This window comes from Nelusetta ayraudi, unplaced genomic scaffold, assembly GCF_046127955.1.
Source record: "Nelusetta ayraudi isolate G7.1 ecotype Tasmania unplaced genomic scaffold, CSIRO-AGI_Nayr_v1 ptg000052l, whole genome shotgun sequence".
Lineage (NCBI taxonomy): Eukaryota > Metazoa > Chordata > Actinopteri > Tetraodontiformes > Monacanthidae > Nelusetta > Nelusetta ayraudi.
The window spans coordinates 5,325,434-5,343,343 of NW_027466102.1; the positions used below are offsets into that span (position 1 = coordinate 5,325,434).

The following is a 17,910-nucleotide window of genomic DNA, read 5'->3' on the forward strand; positions in this document are numbered from 1 at the left end:
AAGAAAACATTTCTCTCCCCCTCACGAACACCAAAGCTGAAGGCCGTACCTATCTGGCAGGTCTTTCCCTCCCACTGAGGAGGGCACACGCACTGGAAGCCGCCCTCCAGGTCCAGGCAGGTCCCACCCTGGGCGCAGGGGGAGGAGGCGCACTCGTCCAGGTCTGGGGAGGAAAAGACGCCTGAGCTCCCGTAGCGCCCATCTTAGGATGCACACTAGTGTTTAAAAGTGCATAGGCTCACTGACTCATTTCTGCATTGAACTCCATTGTAACCATCTTCTGAAGAGGATTTTATTTTATTTTTGAAACACTGGATGTAAAGAACAAAGAAACCAGAAGGCGTTTCGGTGTTCGTCCAAACACCTTCATCAGTTTGGTCTGTTTGGTCTACACTACAGGAAGTAGCTCTGCCAATTAAGAATCAATTCACAAATGTATATGTATATGTATATATATATGTATAAATATATATATTTTTTTTAATCGTGATAAATTGCGATTCCCGATTAATTGCGTCGTAGCCGTCTGAATCAGAATCGAATTGAATCATCAGGGACTTAAAGATTCCCACCCCTATCATAGACCCATAAGGGTCACGTGACTGAGGTCACATGACAGCCCAATGTGTAAGCCAGAGAAGATGGGAATGAAATCCTTCTTAGAAGAACTTTCTACCTGGATAAATGAATCTCCACAGACTCCATCATAATCCAAACAATAATGATGTGGAGTGCTGTGTGATCATCATGAGTGCACGAAATTCAGTCAAGATGCGTTGAACAAGTGTGAGAACATTTTAGTGTTTAAAGAAATTCATTTCCAGTGTCTAATTACGAGTGACTCCAAGTGGGCAAAATTCTGTGTGAACACACCAAAAGTAGTTTTAAGGAGTCTAAAAACATAAACCATGATGCTTTGGCTACTCCATCATGGTTTAGCACACAAAACTAAGTTTTGCTTGATATTCATTCTGGAAAATCCTATTCAACGAGACCTTCAAGGCAACAACCGTCAAAGCCATCCCATAATGTGTTCACACATCCTCGCTGATTTTCCTGCACTAGTAAGGTTCTTCGAGCATTCCAGTAAATTATTTCATCAAGCTTTTTATAATGGAGTGCAGAAAGGAGTCAGTGAAGCCACACCTTTGAAACCATAGTGTGCGGGTGGCATCGGACTGACGGCTGCAGCAAAAGACAAGCGTGGTGTGAAGCGACTCACTGTCGGCACAAGTCGGACCCTCCCAGCCTGGCAGACACTGGCACTCGAACCCTCCAGGAACCTCGTGGCAGGTCCCACCGTTGGCGCACGGGTTGGAAACGCACGCATGGTCGACTGTCAAAGCAGAGGCCCCCAGGGCGCCCAAGTTTTAATCATCTCTCTTCATAACAATCTCTAAATTAAATGCACGGCAACCGTGGAAGGTCAAGAATCCATGCAGCCTCAGTTCATTCGTTTTTAAAAAAAAAACACAAAAAAAACCACAAAAAAAACATGACTGTTCTTTTTTTCAACGTCTGTTTGGACAACTGAGACGGAAAAATTGGATAACAAATTGTTTTTCCGAGTTCCGATTTTGCGCTGCCATTCTCAGTTTTGTCCATTTTCCAACGGAGCACAAAAATTGGGATTTTATATATTATTATTATTATATTTAGGATTTAGGATTTTATTTAAGATATTGTATTATTGGCTTTGGTTTTATTTTGGGGAATTAAATGAATGAAAAAAATGATACACAGATTGTCAATTCTTATGGTAAAACCAAAAAAATCCAAAACAGAAAAGCACTTTAGAGCCATGAAATGCAGACAGAGGGGCTTTTGTGAATTTGACATTTAAAGTCGGGGGAGGCAGCATTAACCAATTCCGGCATATTTAGGGCAGGTACGGGCCTAAAGTGATTATCCGTCCGTTGAGTAAGAAGTTTGAAGTTTCTCCATTCTGGGCAACGGAAAAAATGAAAGACTTTCGAGCACCGAGAACGCTGAAGAAGAAGAATGCTGTCTCACCAATGTGGCAGGTCTTGCCGGAGTATCCCTGCGGACAGGCACAGTGGTACTCGTCGGGCTCCGTGTTCATGCAGGTTCCACCATTGACGCACGGCTGGTGGCGGCCGCAGTAGTTCAGATCTGGAAGCAGGAGGAATTCATTAGTTCAGGGAGAGGCAGCAAGGATAAATGCTTTACGATACAGTCTCCACTTATTACATGCTTTTTGAATCGTCCGAAACAAATGCAAAATCCACACTGGGAAAACGGATAAAACACGGCCTGGAAGTGAGTGTAAAGTACTTTGTTGTCTGAAAAACAAGTGCCTACTGTCAATATTAGGGATGCACCGACACAGATACCATTATCAGGTATCGGTACCGATACTACGACACCGATACAGGTACGTATATAAATGTCAATTTTGTTAAATTTGTGTGTACTGCAGTGAAAATTGTGACATTCACCTCTTGTTCTAGAAAAAAACAATCTTGAGAATGTCAATCAAATAACAGGACATCTGTGGAAAAATGAAAAAAAAAAAAAAAAATCCAAGTAATTCTACAAGTTTCTAGTTTTTGGTATTGGTGTGTAGTGAAATGCAAATACTAGTCCAATACTTGTTCTGCAAAAAGTGATATCGGAGCATCACTAACTAGTTAGTATTTGTATCTAACGGAAAATTTAACTGACTTTTTCGTATTACAGACCAAATCACCACTATTTTTTTTTTTTTTTCATTTTTTGTTCTATTTAGCCTCAAAAGGGAAATGTTCCTTGGCGCAACCCCAAGTTTAACTTCTCCATTCTCCACATCTGAGACCTCGGGGGGGGGGGGGGGGGGGGGGGGGAGACTCTCACTGTCAGTCACATCTGCGGCGTCAGACGCCGCTAAGTGGTTCGCGCCTGCGAGACGGCCCTCTGCGCCCGCTTCACCGTTTCATCTCGACCGGCGCCGGGAGCCTTTCGCGAGGAAAGCTCGTAGGAACCGTCGGTCGGTACAGAGCGCCGGCTGTCAGCTTTGACAGGGAGGCGCACAGTGTTTTCTCAGCCGCTATGCTGCTTTGCATTAGCGCCGAGCGACGTGACAGCGCGCGGCCACAGCGGACCTGACTTCGCGCTTTCCGCCGCAGGAGCTCCCGGTCGCTGCCTTCACACGTGCCCGGATAATCCCGACCATTTTCTAAGAAATGAACTTCAAATGAAGAATTTCACCCGTGCGTGCTTCTATTTAAATGTTCCTATTTTATGACGTAAAACCAGCGTAAACGTCTCAAATTTCAACATAAGTCGTTTTTGTGAGAGGCATAAATCTATATCTACAGTATATCTATATCTATATATCTATTTTTTCCCCCATTATATCAGGTAAATGCACCTCCACTCCCATTAAGGCAATTCAGAAATGAGAAGCTCAGGAGGAAGGAAAAGAGAAGAAAGAGGCAAACGAGGTGGAGCTAATTTGTGTGCATGTTGTGTACGTCAAATGTGTTTTCACATGTGTTGATTTTGCACATCGGTCACATTGTTGTCATTGTATTTACCATCCGTCTCGGAGTGTTCTAGGTTTCTTATGTTATAGGTTTGCTTTTTCATCGTACTGCAGCACTGCCCTTTTATCCAAGACGAAATTCTCCAATAGGAAACAATACAAGATACATTGACTTTGACTTTTTGACTTTGAGAAGATTGTGGCACACTTGGTCTCTTGCACAATCCTAATAAAGATTAAAAAAAAAAAAAGAAAAAAGTCAACAATAAACTATCATTTATTAACATTGTTAAAGATAATTTTCCAGCCTCGTCGACAATAAAGATTTATTCTATTCTATTCGTCATACAGATGCAACCGCTACACTTTCGACCCCTGCGATGTGAACCAACCCCTCCCCCGCGCGTCCAAGGCGAGCGAAAAGCTGATAAATAAATAAATAAAAGAGCAGAGGATCTGTCTCCACCGGACATCCTAGGACCTGGTCCTCATCCCCCAAAGAGCCCTCGTGACGGAGGAGCGGGAGGGGATCGGGTGTCGCCGCCGCCACTCGGATCTCTCCGCCAGTAAAAGTAGCCAGCTGCCGTCCTCTCGCTCGGGGAACGCGGACGTACGTCGCACAAAGGGCAGACCCGGCCCGACGCAACAACCGAGCGGCAAAGTACCAGGAACCACGTCTGATTCCAGTCGTAATCGTAATTGGTTTTATGCTGGTGGTTTTACCTATGATTTAGAGAATGACTGATCGATTCAACTTTGAAGAATCGAAGACAAAATGCTTAAAAAGCAAAAACTCATTACTTCAAAATGCTTAATGTGTCTTCAGGTATGAAAATGAAAACCTAAATTGGCATTGCCACTTATTTTCATTACGCTGGGCACCTTGTCGTTCCACAGCATTTCCAGTTTCCATGTTGTGTTTGCTTTTTCCAAATGATAATAATTGATCATTATAATTACAATTGATAAATCATTAATATTAACTTGCATAACTGAAAAGCTTTTTTTTAATGTGACATTTTTATTAGGGTTTGCCTTCCTTCACACCACCGCCGCTGCTTCATGCCTGCCCTGGAGGGATCACTCGGGTTCTCTTTCCAAAGCATTTCAACTCGCCCGAAGACGCGATTTAGCGCTTTGAAAATAAAAATGGTTTGATTGATTATCTTTGGCCGATTCAATAATTGCCCCACGGCATTGTCTTTTTAAAAGGGTAAAATGTGGCACACGTTTGTGCGCGCAACGCCGAGGTTGGGAGTGGCAGGCTGGAGGCCTGGAGGAAGAGCGAAGAGGAGCTCTCGGAGGAAGTAGGAGGGGGTGGAAGGATTGGTGAGCAGAGCAAAGAAGTATAGCGTTTGTATGTTTAATTTTTAATCGGTACCGATTTTGGGTATCGGTACCGCCACCGGGGTTGAGCACTCTACTTGTAAAATCTGTGCCGATACCACGACACCGATACCAGTTGTGTTTCTATGTACATGATAATTTTATTAAGTTTGTGTTTGTACTGCAGTAAAACTTGTGATGGTAGCCTCGTTCTAGGAAGACATGCTGAGGAATGTGCTAATAACAGGACATCTATGGGGGAGAAGAAAAAAAAATCGAAGCAACTCTAAAATGTATAATGGCCTTATGAAGCACTAGGTATCTGTATCGGTGAGCATTGAAATGCAAGTACTTGTACTCTACTCGCTCATTCTGTAAAAAAGTGGTATTGATGCGTCCCTAGCTTTAGGAAACATCATTAAAACATGAGCACCAAAAAGAGAAAAATCCATTATCTTTGAAGATCGAAGGCAGCTGGGACAGAAAAAAAAAGAAAGAAAAGAAAACAACACAAACCTTTGTCGCACAGCAGGCCTCCCCAGTTCCTCTCGCAGTTGCACGTCCAGGGGACCTTGCAGGTCCCGTGCACGCAGCCGGGGTAGACCATGCAGTCGTCGCAGAACTGGCCCTGCCAGCCGTAGCTGCACCTGTCAGGTGACGCACGAGACACAAACATCCGGCGTCAGGCTCCGAGCCGGAAACCCAGTTGTTCCCGACAGCAGCAGACACAACAAGCAACAGACACAACAAGCAACAGGGGCGTGATGGCTACAGAAATGTGCTCCTGCACTGTAGTCTGTCTAGTGTGTCAGAGTATTGTTTTATTAGTGCGTGTGTGTTTTAAATGAGTTATGTCTAGGTGCGTTTCCATTAGCCCTAGAATTGCGCGAAACCTAAATATCGGCAAAAGAAAACAACCAAAAAACAACTTGTAATGTAAACGGCTGAATTTCGAAAAACCTCTCAAATATGGCTAAAAGGTTTTGACGACCTCATGAAGTTGGTTTTTCAGACATATCGATATATGAGAATATCGCAAAAGCGCAACGAAACACTATTTTCGTATTCACGCGTCGCCGGATGTGGTGGCGATTGGTGACGGTCGATTGCCGGGTTGTTTGACCCGTTTTGTTGCGGAACAGCGCGGCTCGGTGAGCAGATTCCACCGCCACCAAATGCAGATTATTTGCCAAAAAAGACCACGTTTTTTGGCCAGTGGAATTGGGGCTTCAGTAAAACAGACCTCCAAGTAAGATGATATTGAAATATTGAATCTACCTGCTCCCACACCTTCTCCTCCAATATTTCCAAAAATAATGTGACCGTCCAGTTGTTGTATGGTAAATGGACAATACTGGGATAGCGCTTTCCAGTTCCTTCACGCTCACCCAAAAGCGCATTACAGCAACTGACTCTCATTCACCCATGCACACACACAGACATTCGTACACAAATGGGTGGCTGCTGCCTTCCTAAAAACCTTTCCTCTGCTTTTGAGGCTCAGCGCTGAGCTCTTTGAGGACGGCTGCTCAGGAAGGCCGCTTGCCAAGGGTCACGCAAGACGTCCGGCCGGTCGGCCTTCGCTTCCAAAGAATTCCAAGGTGAGCCGTGCAGAGCTCTCCAGACGTCCCAATGTGGAAACGCACCTCGCGCCGCCCCCATCTGCTCTTTCATCAACCTATCCCGCGCTCCCCCCCCCCCCCCACACACACTCTCTGGCTGACTAATCTATGCAGGGCGGGTGGCATTCCGGGGGGCAAGAGGGGTTAAGAATACTTCCAGCGGCTCCCGTGCTCCCACCCGGCTGGAGACGGCGGCGTGTTTGTGTGCGAAAAGGAGGCCTGCGACTTCCCGACGGCGCTGGCCCTGGGCTGGGGGGGGGGGGGGGGGGGGGGGGGGCTATTCCGAGGGTCCTGCCAGCCAGCTGTCTTGTCCTGCTATTTTGAGTGCGTTGCAGACGGCACCGCTGCCTCCCCGGGAGCGACGAGGCCTTCGGGAGAAGGCGGAAGGGCGCGAAAGGAGGGGGCGTGGGGGTTTGTGTAGTTGGAGTCGGAGGATTGCGGCTGCTTGTGAAGGCGGCGCAGAAACAGAAACCTGCTCGCGAGGAGAGTTTGGCTTCAGTTTTTTTTTTTCTTTTTCTTCCCCCCCCCCCAACGCTCCGAGGCATGAAAACCAGGCAAATTAAATCCTCACCGCCGCCGCCGCAGCCGGATCGCAAGCGAAACCCCTCGCGGCTGTTGGCCGCGCGAGTTTGGAACGCGCGTTGGGCTATCAAAGCGAAAAAAAAAAAACAAGTCACGCTCGATAGCTTACGTAAGTGATTCTTAGGACGCAGGCGAGGCGCTGGCAAATATGTCGGAACAAGCCTCGTGATTGAAAAAAAACAAACAACCAAAGAAAAAAAAAAAAAAACAGACAACAACCAATAAAAAAAATAATAAAAAAAACTCCTCAATGCAGCTGCGTAGCAACAGGCACGTATCGCCTTTTGTGTTCGACCTGAAAAGCCCGTGGCGGAGCCAAGCGGGGCGAAGCCAATAAAAGTGATGAAATAATGGCAATGAAAGGAGACGGAGGGGAAGGACGGAACGCCGAGGATTTATTGAATTCGTGCCCCTGCAGGAAGATGAAGCCCTCCGGCGCCGTAACGTGCGATCAGATCGGAGCGAGGCGCATCCCCGCCGGCTGCAGAGGAAGGGGGGGGGGGGTTCGACTGGTGCAGGCGGACGCAGAAAAGACTAAAAAAGGTGGTTTTCTTAAAACCAAACCCCCCCGCCCCCATAATTCCTCAGCTCCTGGCCAAAACTCCCCTTTTTTTATTTTTAAATTCTGTCTGCGCTCGACGGTGCGCCTCCATCCGGCGTGTGTGTGTGTGTGAGTGTGTGTGTGTGTGCGCGTGTCAGGATGCAGCACATCCTGGAAACGTGGGCCGTCACTTTATCGGCCCCGTCATTTCCACTTTGGGAATCGCACATAGCACAGTGGGATATTCATTTCCTACCCCGCACCCGCCACCCCCCCGCAGCGAGCGATTCGAGGAGGACCGCATTGCGGCTGGGGAGGGGATGTAGCGATTCCCCGCACGTTTTACATTGGTCAAAATTCACCCCACGCCCACGAGCGTCGGCTTCCGGGCCGAGCTGTGGGCGGCCGGCGTTCGGCAGGGGACGGATTCGCGACGGCCGACTTGGAAAAAGAGCAGATGTCACGAACAAGGGAGAGGACGGAAGGGCCGCTTTGGCGTCCGAGATCCGTCTCGACTCGGGACGTGATAGAATAGAATAGAATCTGGACTCAGTGGCAAATATTGCACAACCTGACTGCCTTGCACATCTGCAACAAACGTTTGTTTGTCGTATATAGATTGACTTGAATGTTCCTTGTATTTACTGGAAGAAGAAGAAGGAGGAGAAGGAGAAGAAGAAGAGGAAGAAGAAGGAGAACAAGAGGAAGAGGAAGAAGAAGGAGAAGAGGAAGAAGAAGGAGAACAAGAGGAAGAGGAAGAAGAAGAAGGAGGAGAAGAAGGAGAAGGAGAAGAAGAAGAAGAACAAGAGGAAGAGGAAGAAGAAGAAGGAGGAGAAGAAGGAGAAGGAGAAGAAGAAGAAGGAGAACAAGAGGAAGAGGAAGAAGAAGAAGGAGGAGAAGGAGAAGAGGAAGGAGAAGGGGAAGGAGAAGACGAAGAAGAAGGAGAAGAAGAAGAGGAGGAAGAAGAGGAAGAAGGAGAAGACTTACTTGCACTCCCCCGGCGCGGCGCAGCTGCCGTGTAACAGGTTGCAGCCTTGCTTGCAGATCGCTGGGCAGAAGCACAAAGACAAGAGAGAGAAACGTTGAATTATTGCTGAACATCAACACTGTTGTGTTCACACGTTTGAACATCACCAAAACGTTTCCTCCAGTGTCACGTTTGCAACAGTGCACCGTTTTGTTTTCACTTCGTCACAGAAGCCACATCTCCTAACAGAGGACAGTCCCCAAATTCTTTTTTTTTTTTTTTCTTTAAGTTGAGCGAGCGTGGCAATGCTTCGGTTGCAGGTTTTCAGCATAGGTATTATAAGCAATTGGGGTGCATAGAATGAAGGACAACGCCTGCCTGGAGCTCCATTCAGGCTCATTTTGCTCTGCCAACCAACACTGAAGATTGACGGTTTAACTGTCCGATATCCACAACAACATAAAGACTCATTCAGCAGGAAAACTTGTTGAACACTTTTTTTTTTTTTTTTTTGCTTTCATTACTGGAAAATAGCGAGAAGTGAAGGGCGAGGAGGAGGAGCTGGTTCGTTTGTTTTGTGTCTTTCCTAACGAGCGCAACGCAAAGCCAGAAATCACGGAAACTAGACAAGGGTCTGAAGAAGTGGCGGGGAGGAGGAGTGGAGGGGCGGAGGAGACTTTATGGCCCGGCGTGTCCAACACTGACTGCCACGGCTTCTCAAAAACAAAACAAAACAAAAAAAAAAAAAACAACCCTGCCACTCTCCGCCCCTCCCACCTCGTCTTTTCAGCCCGGGCCCTCAGAGGTCAGACGGGTGATTTATGGAGACCCCTCGCACCACCCACACAGCACCAGCCCCCCCGTAGTGAGGGGGAGAGGGTGGGGGGGAGACACTCCGGGACGCAGGAGGCAGGTGATGAAGGCCCCCAAAACTGAACTGAACAGCAAGACATGATGGTGCAACAAATCGAAGTGGAAAAAAATGTATGTTTTTTAATGTCTAGCCAAGCTCGTATTTTTGCAAGAAATAAAAACCAAAATGAAGCAAATTAAAAAGAAAATGAATATCACATTTTTGGCTCTCAATATATATATATATTTTTTTACTATAATTGATTCTAAATTATTTGTTTGATGTTGCGTTTTTTTTAAAAAGCTTTTTGCTGACAGTATGTTTGGATTGTCCGACCAATAACATGCGTGGCTTGAGAGGTTGCTTTTTTTCCTTTTCCCTGCACATTTTCACAGAAACAAGAAAGTTGCTCAGAAAACTCAGAATACAGAAACCACGTGTTCTTTTTCCCAGCGTTTTGAGGTGCGGGAATTAGAGGAGATGATCCTGAAGGCAAGATTATTGGAATAGAAAATAAATGAAGGCGTCGTCAGCGTACCTGTCCTGCAGTCGGGGCCCATCCAGCCGTCCAGGCACACCTGGGCTCCCGAGGCCTCGCAGCGGTAGTGGCCGAAGTAGTCGTCGCGGGGAACGCACAGCTTGTTGCACTTGCTGCTGTAGTAGTGCTCGTCGCAGCGCACCCGCACTTTGTACACGATGTGGCCCACCGCCCCGTCGTGGATGAAGGTCTGCCAGGGGTCGCCGGGGTTCAGCATGCCCGTGCGAGCGCTGCGCTCAATCAGCAGCTCCTCCTCGTCTGCAGAGGGGGAAAAAAAAAAATTTGGCAGAGGCCGTTAGCCGCTCGGCAGCGGTTGCTAAAAGACGTAGCGGCGCGGAGATCGGACCGAAGAAGGTTTGCGTGCAGATCTTCAGAGGTCAGGAGTTAGTGGAATCTGACATTGATCTACAGTGGATGATGGTTGAGTGAAAAGAAGCCGAACTGAACTGTAGCAACTACAAATAAATCCTATTACGGTCATGAATTGTTCGATTAGCATCTGGTTTGTAGCGCTATTTTTGGGCCGCTTTCCTTTCAGGCAAATCGGAACCGTTTGTCGGCCATCAGAACATGACAGGACCGATCAGCATCCATCAAACAGGGGGCAGGGGTTAATTTGGTTGCAAAAAAAAAAATGGCGGCTGCAGCGTGTCAAAGAAGTGAACTGTGGTTCAAAATGTAGCTCTGGGCTACATCGCAGAGCATTGTGGGACCGGATCGCTTTCGTATTGAGTGGTTCCACAGAGCATGTGCAGTAGTGTCACTTTCCATCACGCTTCCGAGACTCACGCAATACACCGGCCAATGAGAATGAGCAGAGACACAGCACGTACGGCACTGTGATGTCACGCAGGTAAACTTTTTTTCTGGCCTTTATACATTTTTTTTTTTTTGACTTCAAAATCTTAAATGCAAAGATTTGTTCAGAAAAGCGTTTTAGGGCAGGTACTTCTTTTTGTATTGCTTTTCGGGCAGCATGGGCTGCTATGCTGCAGTACCTCAAGTGTCCAGTGGGAAAAAAACCCGCTGTGCCACGATATCGCCAGTCTGGTATCCAGTTCTTATAATATATCCATGCGCGTTCCTTTGCATTACCCCAATAACCAAATAAAAGAACATCTCTTGGTCCTGGTGTGACTTGTCTTCTCCTTCGGTGATTCCTTGCTTGCAGCGCCACCACAGGCCCGGAGGAGAATGTGCCATTCAAAAAGGCCAAAACTCGAGCCAGCTGAATGTTGCAAACGCCAATCAAACCAGAGTCTCCTTGGCCATCGGGCATGAAAACAAGCTACATCAAGGCCCCCTCGAACTTTAATACGGGCCTGTGGTCCGCAGGTTCCATTAAAGCCTGCAGCGCTCACATTAAATATGTTTGTCTCCGTCTGGCTGCGTGCGTAGCGCCAGCCTCCAGAAAAGAAAGCAATCTTTATCACGGTGGGATCGAACCTGGCAAACAATCTCCACGGGTATAAAAAAAAAAAAGAAGGGGGGTGGGGGGGGCCTCTGCGATTTCCTCTGCTTCACACGGCTGCAATGCGCCACAGATATTGTCAAGTGAATAAGCAGGGAAAACACACACACGCACGCACGCCCACGCACACCTTCCTCTGCTGGGGGAACTGACACAATGTCGCACAGAATTAAGCAACGAAAACAGAAATAACCCCCGGTAGTTGCCAGATAGAGAACAATGGGCCGTGGGCCCAGGCCGGGCTCTGCTCACGTCGGTGTCTAAACACTGGGCCCGGCCGTCCAGTCCACTTCACTTCCTGCTCGATAAACACAAGGAAAACAGCCCGACTGCCTTTCCTGACGGCACAGGGGCGGGTGGGGGGGGGACGGGCGGGCCGCTCGCAGGAGAAGGGACCACTGCGACGGGCTGATGGGCCCACGCGCACATCGGGGCCCAGACGTGAGGCCGACTGCTGACTCAGGCTGAGGGCAACGTCCAGCGTCTCACCCGTGCTAGCTGTACTCGCATCCAGAATTTTCTTTTACCGATTATTCTCCATCGTTTTGTTTTTTTTTCCCCCTCCGTGCAGCGTCGTTGCTATCCTGATGTTAGTTACTTAGTTCAGTTCAGTGTACTCATTTACATCGATGGGACAGGCTGTAGAAGTGAACTGGTCTTTCGTGTTAATAAAGTATCCTGAATCAAAGGCTGCGTTCAGACTGCAGGTGAAGCCGATTCAAATCAGATTCCTTCTCACATCCGATTTTTAGGGCCAACACTGTTTTTAGCAAGTGTCCAAATGGAATCTGGATCTGTTCAGACTTGGCCACATTATTGGCCGATCCGACAGGGTGCTGAAGCAACGACATTGGAGCGGAGGCGTCGTCCAGTGCGTGCAGTGTGTGTGACGTCATGTAATTGCGACAGCGGCAAAAACTGAATGGACTTGTTGCAAAACATGCCCTGGAGCTTGGCTTGAATGGAGCTTTTTAGCCAATGAGTTTCCTGCTCCATTACGTTACAGCTCCGCACCTCCAATGGCGCTCTCTGGTCTGGCGCACTGGGCCCTGCGTCGCGTAGAGTGACGTCACGGACAGTCAGAATTGATTGGTGCGTTTTCAATCCGTTTAGCAAAAATCAGATTTCATGTGATTTGTGACTGTTCGGACTCCAAAAGAGCCATCCGGTTTCAATCTGGATGGGCTGAAAATCGGATTTTGGCCGGCAGTGTGAACGTGGCTTCATGGAAAATGCAACATTAACGGTAAAATAACAAAGTGGTAACTCGCTATGCACTTCCTGCTACGTCACTCACTAAAAATCACCACAGTGAGAACCCTCAGTCTCCCCCGGCCGGAGCTTTCCCTCTTAGTAAAATCCTTCAAAAGAGATCTGATGGCATACTAGTGAAATGTCTCTGGAGTATCCGCAGGTCGAGTCGTATTGTTCAGGACACACTGACACACAGCTGCTCCGTCAACAATCAGACGTTCAGCACCGCTTGACCAGTAGCTAAACATCTAGACGTGGCACAACCCGAGCAGGAGGATCAGGCTTTGGCTCTTTGGCTCAGAGTGAAGCTAAAACAAGAGACTAAGTGACACGTTAGCCCGGATTATTAGCAGTTTTAGCGTTTTCCATTACATTTTGTCACAAAATAAAAACGGTATTTCAAAAACTTCGGCAAAGTGCGATTGTGATTAATGTCAAACTTTTTTTTTTTTTGCACTTCAAAAAACAAAAAACAAAAACACAGCACAGGTTGAATTTCCTGGTGATAAGGTGTAGATCGGGAGGAATAAAAATAGACCTTTAAAAATGAGACAAGTGCATTGCAGCAGCGGTTTAAATTTAGCCCACGGTGAGGCTGACGTGTGAGGTCTTCCTGCTGCACCGTCCCTGAGAAGCGGCCCATCGCCGACACAACTCGGTGACCTCGCCGCAGTTTGCCGCCGTGGGCAGACCCTCCTTGTGATCTTCAATGGAAACCTTGTTTCAGACGCTTTTGCGCTCGGACCCCGTGACACCAAGGCCGGAGTCAGCTGACAAATCTGCGACAACGCGCACCCGACCACGGGCCAAGTGAAACAAACCTGCGCTTGGCTTCCCCCTTTATTGAATTACATTTGGCTCCGAACGGGACGAGAGAACACTTCCTGCCCTCAGCTGCAAATTTTGAAGTGCCTCAATGCGTTTCACATGTCCTGCAAACCCCTCACACTCCGGAAAAACATCTATTTCGGTAACGCAGTTTGGTTGAGTCATCGATGGGAGCAGCTGGCGATCAAAAAAATAGAAAAGAGAAGAAATATGAATTTCCAGTATGTATGCCGGGGCATCCCGTCCATCAGAAACATGGGGACTAATTGCCGAACATGTACACAATCACTGGTAAGCGCCACATGCTGCGACAAAGACGGCGCAGCCCAATCAAAGCAGCATGATGTCAAAATCTATTTCTTCTCCATTGTTTGCATTCACCAGTGGAAGGGCATTTGAAGTTATGGACAAAACAGGATGTGAGCGACTCATTTATATGAGTGGCGCGGAGTTTAGACTGGGGGGGAGCAGCGAGCATTAAAAACAACAAATAGGGCCGTAACGGTCCCGTAACGCGCCAAAAAAAATTGTGTTGGGGACCCATGAAATTGCCACAGGCTTCACGGATCAAAGCCGCCTCACACGCAGACGTTAATCGCCCTCAATGGGTCCTTTTCCTCCCAGACTGGACTACTGCTCAGACGGGAAAAGAGGGGTGGGGGGAGGGCAGTACAGAAGTCCACCCAGCGGACGCAACTGAAGGAAAACAGGATACAGCTGGTCCGGAGTGACTACCAAAGGCAACACGGGCGAAGAACAACGGCGGCTCGCAGGTTGCACAAAGCATCTTTTAGGGGAACGCTCTGAGGACTGCATACACGACAATCATTGAATATTAAAGCGGGAGAGCGATGAACGAAAAGCTTCTGATTGTGCGATAAAACCTCAGCTAATAGGAAGCACGACAACCTGGCTCACTGGGCACGGTAGTTATGGTTACACTAAACCCAGAACGGTTGCTGATAGGACTGCAAATTATCGATTCATTCATTAATCGTTAGTTGATTGACCTTATCGATCGATTAACGATTAATTGATATGAGGCGATTTTTCCTGAGAACCTAAATTTCACAATGAAAAATGTGCAAGGAACACATTATTTAACCAGGGTGACCCATTTTTACATTAGAGAACAGTAAAAACGCCCTAAACATTCATCCTCTGACTTTAAGTTGACTTCTAATGGGTCACATTTCAACTGTTTAATTAAAAAAAAAAAAAAAAAAAGTTGTTTAAAACTAACTTGTTCTAGGTATATTATGGCCATCACAGTATCCACAGGTGAATTGTTATAATATTAACGACCCATGTAGAAAATGCTCAATTAATTGCGACTAATTTCATTTAATCGACAATTAATTGATAATCGATTAATTGTTAACATCCCAAGTTGCTGATAATTATTACGATGATTCACTTATTTGTGGATGTAACCAAGACGCTCTTCCTTGAACGTTTTACACATTCACACTTACTGCACTTACTAATTCAATTTAATCGATTAAATTCTTAATCAACATTTAATCGATAATCGATTAATTGTTAATATCCCTAGTTGCTGATAATCATTATGATGATTCACTCATTTGTGGATGTAACCAAGACGCTCTTCCTTGAATGTTTTACACATTCACACTTATTGCACTTACCATTATAGTTGGGTGTCATTTCTGATCCAATCCAAAATGATACCCATCATTTATACCAATCAATACCAATTGATACTTTAATACAATCAAAAACAATTTGATTGATTGGTCTTTTTTCAAAAATGTCGATACGAGGCCATCGAATCAAATCAGATCATCTCAGAATTTGGCACTGAAAGAGGATTCATTTTTTCGTTATCCAATAGGATCAGAGCATTTCAGTCAAAGTTCGGTACCCAGCCCAACATCTCCTTTATAGACCAAACAGAAAATCATTTGGAGACCCAACTTGATGCGACACATCATATCAAAAGTAGCCGCTCAGCTCCATTAACTAATGCGAGGGACGACACCTGACACAAGTAGCACATGTTAATCTTTGCCTGCCCTTTGCCAAAGCAGTTGGAGAAAAGCGCAGAAAAGCATTTAGCACCATTTTCCCTCTTCTTTTGAATGTAAAAAACAAACCAGTAGTGTATATGGTGTACATTCTTGCGGCGCTGTGGCTTCCGTCCATTCGGCTGCTCGTTGTTTTGCATCACATTCTAACCACTTGAAAATGAATCATTCCGGAACTTTTTCCAAGATGAATGTGCAAGATGCCAGGTGCTCTACCTTGAGGTAGCTTGCCTGCACAAGCCCCAGAGGCTTCAGATGCTTTACAAATTTAAACAAATTGGAGAAGCAGTACACCACAGAAAAGACTTTGAACTGTGCTTTGGAAATATAAAGAAGAACTTACTGCTGTTGCGTGTGCCATTGTCCCAGTCCCAGGCTTCCACCACCAACGAGTAGGTTCGCTGTAAGGAACGAAAAGAAGATTAAAGATAAGAAAAAAATACTAGTAATAGTGATAGGAATTTAATTTCTAATTCCACAAGTTGACATGGTCAATGAGAGTGCTGTCAATCATGAGCAGAGAGAAGATATGACTGGACACTTTCATTTCAACATTTTCATATTAGGCTGCAGAAAGTCAATGATGTTCTATTCCGCATATTAATGGTCCAAGTGTATTTTATTTTAAGTTTTGCCCTATGTATTGCTCGTCACAAAAAAAAAAAAAAAAACATTTACAAGATTTTTTTTTCTTTCATTATACTTGTTACGTGTTACTGAAAGACACCATGAGTTCATCAGATAGTAATGTAGCTGGATCATTACAGCCATGGGCACGCAAGGCTTTTACAAGGCTTGGGCAATTTTTCCACGCACACAAACGCGCAGTAAAATACAGACATATGATCCAAAAATCAATTCCACTGCTACTACACAGCTGTGCGTCCACGGCTCGGCTCAGTTGCCCGGAGGAGAGATGGAGTCAGGCTGCCAAAGAAACCCAATGATTCAAAGATAAAAGAAATATGAAGACGCGGAGCAGCGAGAGGCGGGGAGGCAAAGAAGGCAAAGGGAGCAACAACAACCGCAGCAAAAGTCTTCTGGCTGGCTGCGAAATGTGATTGTTTGAACCCGGATGTAACCCCGTTGGCTTCGCTTCACAGCGCAGGTAGAGGGGGCCGGGGGGGGAAGCTGGCAACAAACTGTGCAGCAAGAAGAAGTTTGTAGCGCTAGTGTCGAACAACATCAATGGAACAGTTCTAGGCTTCACAGAGTGGGGAAGCAAGAATAAAATAGACCAGAGACCACGAGCATTAAGTGAATGAGTCTGCAATTTGCTTCAGGTGATTAGACAATATGAAATAATAGATACCAGAACACAAGATATCCCCCTGCAGGTACTAGAAGGCAAGTAAAAGAAAAAAAAAGAAAGACAAAAAGCTCCCTTTCCAACATGAATTTACTCAGCCTTACAATTTCAATACTTTATGAGAGTAACAACAACACTGGTTCAATTAAAACAAAACAAAAAAATAGAGTCTGCGTAACAGCTTATGTGGTAGGTTTTCCTTCACACAATTCACAAATTCAGCGTCTCTGCCGACGCCAAATACGGGAACAATGATAAAAACTGAATAAAACCAAAAAACTTCAAAACTCTGGCAGCGTATTTTTTTTAAAACACTCCTTATTGATTCCCAACCAAGTCTGTGATATTATCAGAGTCCTATCAGAGCAACTTTGAACCCCTCCTCACTTCCTAATTTTTGCTTCTCTTCTCTTCATCTCTCTCCTTCCTCATTTCCAGCTACTCTCTTCTTGCAAATCTTGCAATATTGCACACCACTAATGGATCAGCAAAAACAGATTTCAGACCACGGACTATGAGAGATCTAGGGTGCCCATTAGGATTAAGACTATTAGCTAACAATATAAAAAAGACCTACTTGCGCCTTTGTTGGAGATCAGGTGGACATACGACATATTGTTCACCTGAATAGTATGTTATTTATTCAACTTTTGAGAGTTGCTAAATTATTAATGAATTCATAATGGGATCAATAAACTAATCAATAGCAATTTACCCAGGGATTGCGGAGACATTGAATGCTAACTACTGTCCTACTGTAAAAGTATAGTATAGTGGTAGTATAGTATATCAGTAGACACCCTAAAGCGAGCTAAAACCCAGACATATTGGCTTACCCCGGATTCACTGACTATACCTCATAGTTTCAAAAAGCCACATTTTAAATACATGATTTCCGACCTCATCTTATCCTAATTTATTCATCAAATAAGAAGTATTAGACAACGCAGGGGGGGTCCACCCTGTTTTCAGCAAAATTAAAGCCCGAGTGGGTGTGATGTCCAATAAGAAGGTCACTTTGCCAATATTAGCTTGTGCGAGACAAAATCTGCCTAGCTTTGTCCTTGGATGTCAGACAGTGAGGCAA

The 17,910-nt window shown here is 45.9% G+C and overlaps 1 protein-coding gene across 2 annotated transcripts in view; it reads right to left on the minus strand.

The window, feature by feature from the left end:
- jag2b (jagged canonical Notch ligand 2b) overlaps positions 1–17,910 on the minus strand; it is a 52,732-nt gene that overhangs the window by 19,387 nt on the left and 15,435 nt on the right. For both annotated transcript variants that reach the window (XM_076037519.1, XM_076037520.1), the window contains exons 3-9: positions 15,858–15,915; positions 9,914–10,171; positions 8,543–8,603; positions 5,327–5,457; positions 2,014–2,133; positions 1,223–1,336; positions 50–163 (exon numbers count right to left, since the gene is read on the minus strand). In XM_076037519.1, the coding sequence (XP_075893634.1) occupies positions 50–163; positions 1,223–1,336; positions 2,014–2,133; positions 5,327–5,457; positions 8,543–8,603; positions 9,914–10,171; positions 15,858–15,915 (856 nt within the window). The remainder of the gene's footprint in view (positions 1–49; positions 164–1,222; positions 1,337–2,013; positions 2,134–5,326; positions 5,458–8,542; positions 8,604–9,913; positions 10,172–15,857; positions 15,916–17,910) is intronic.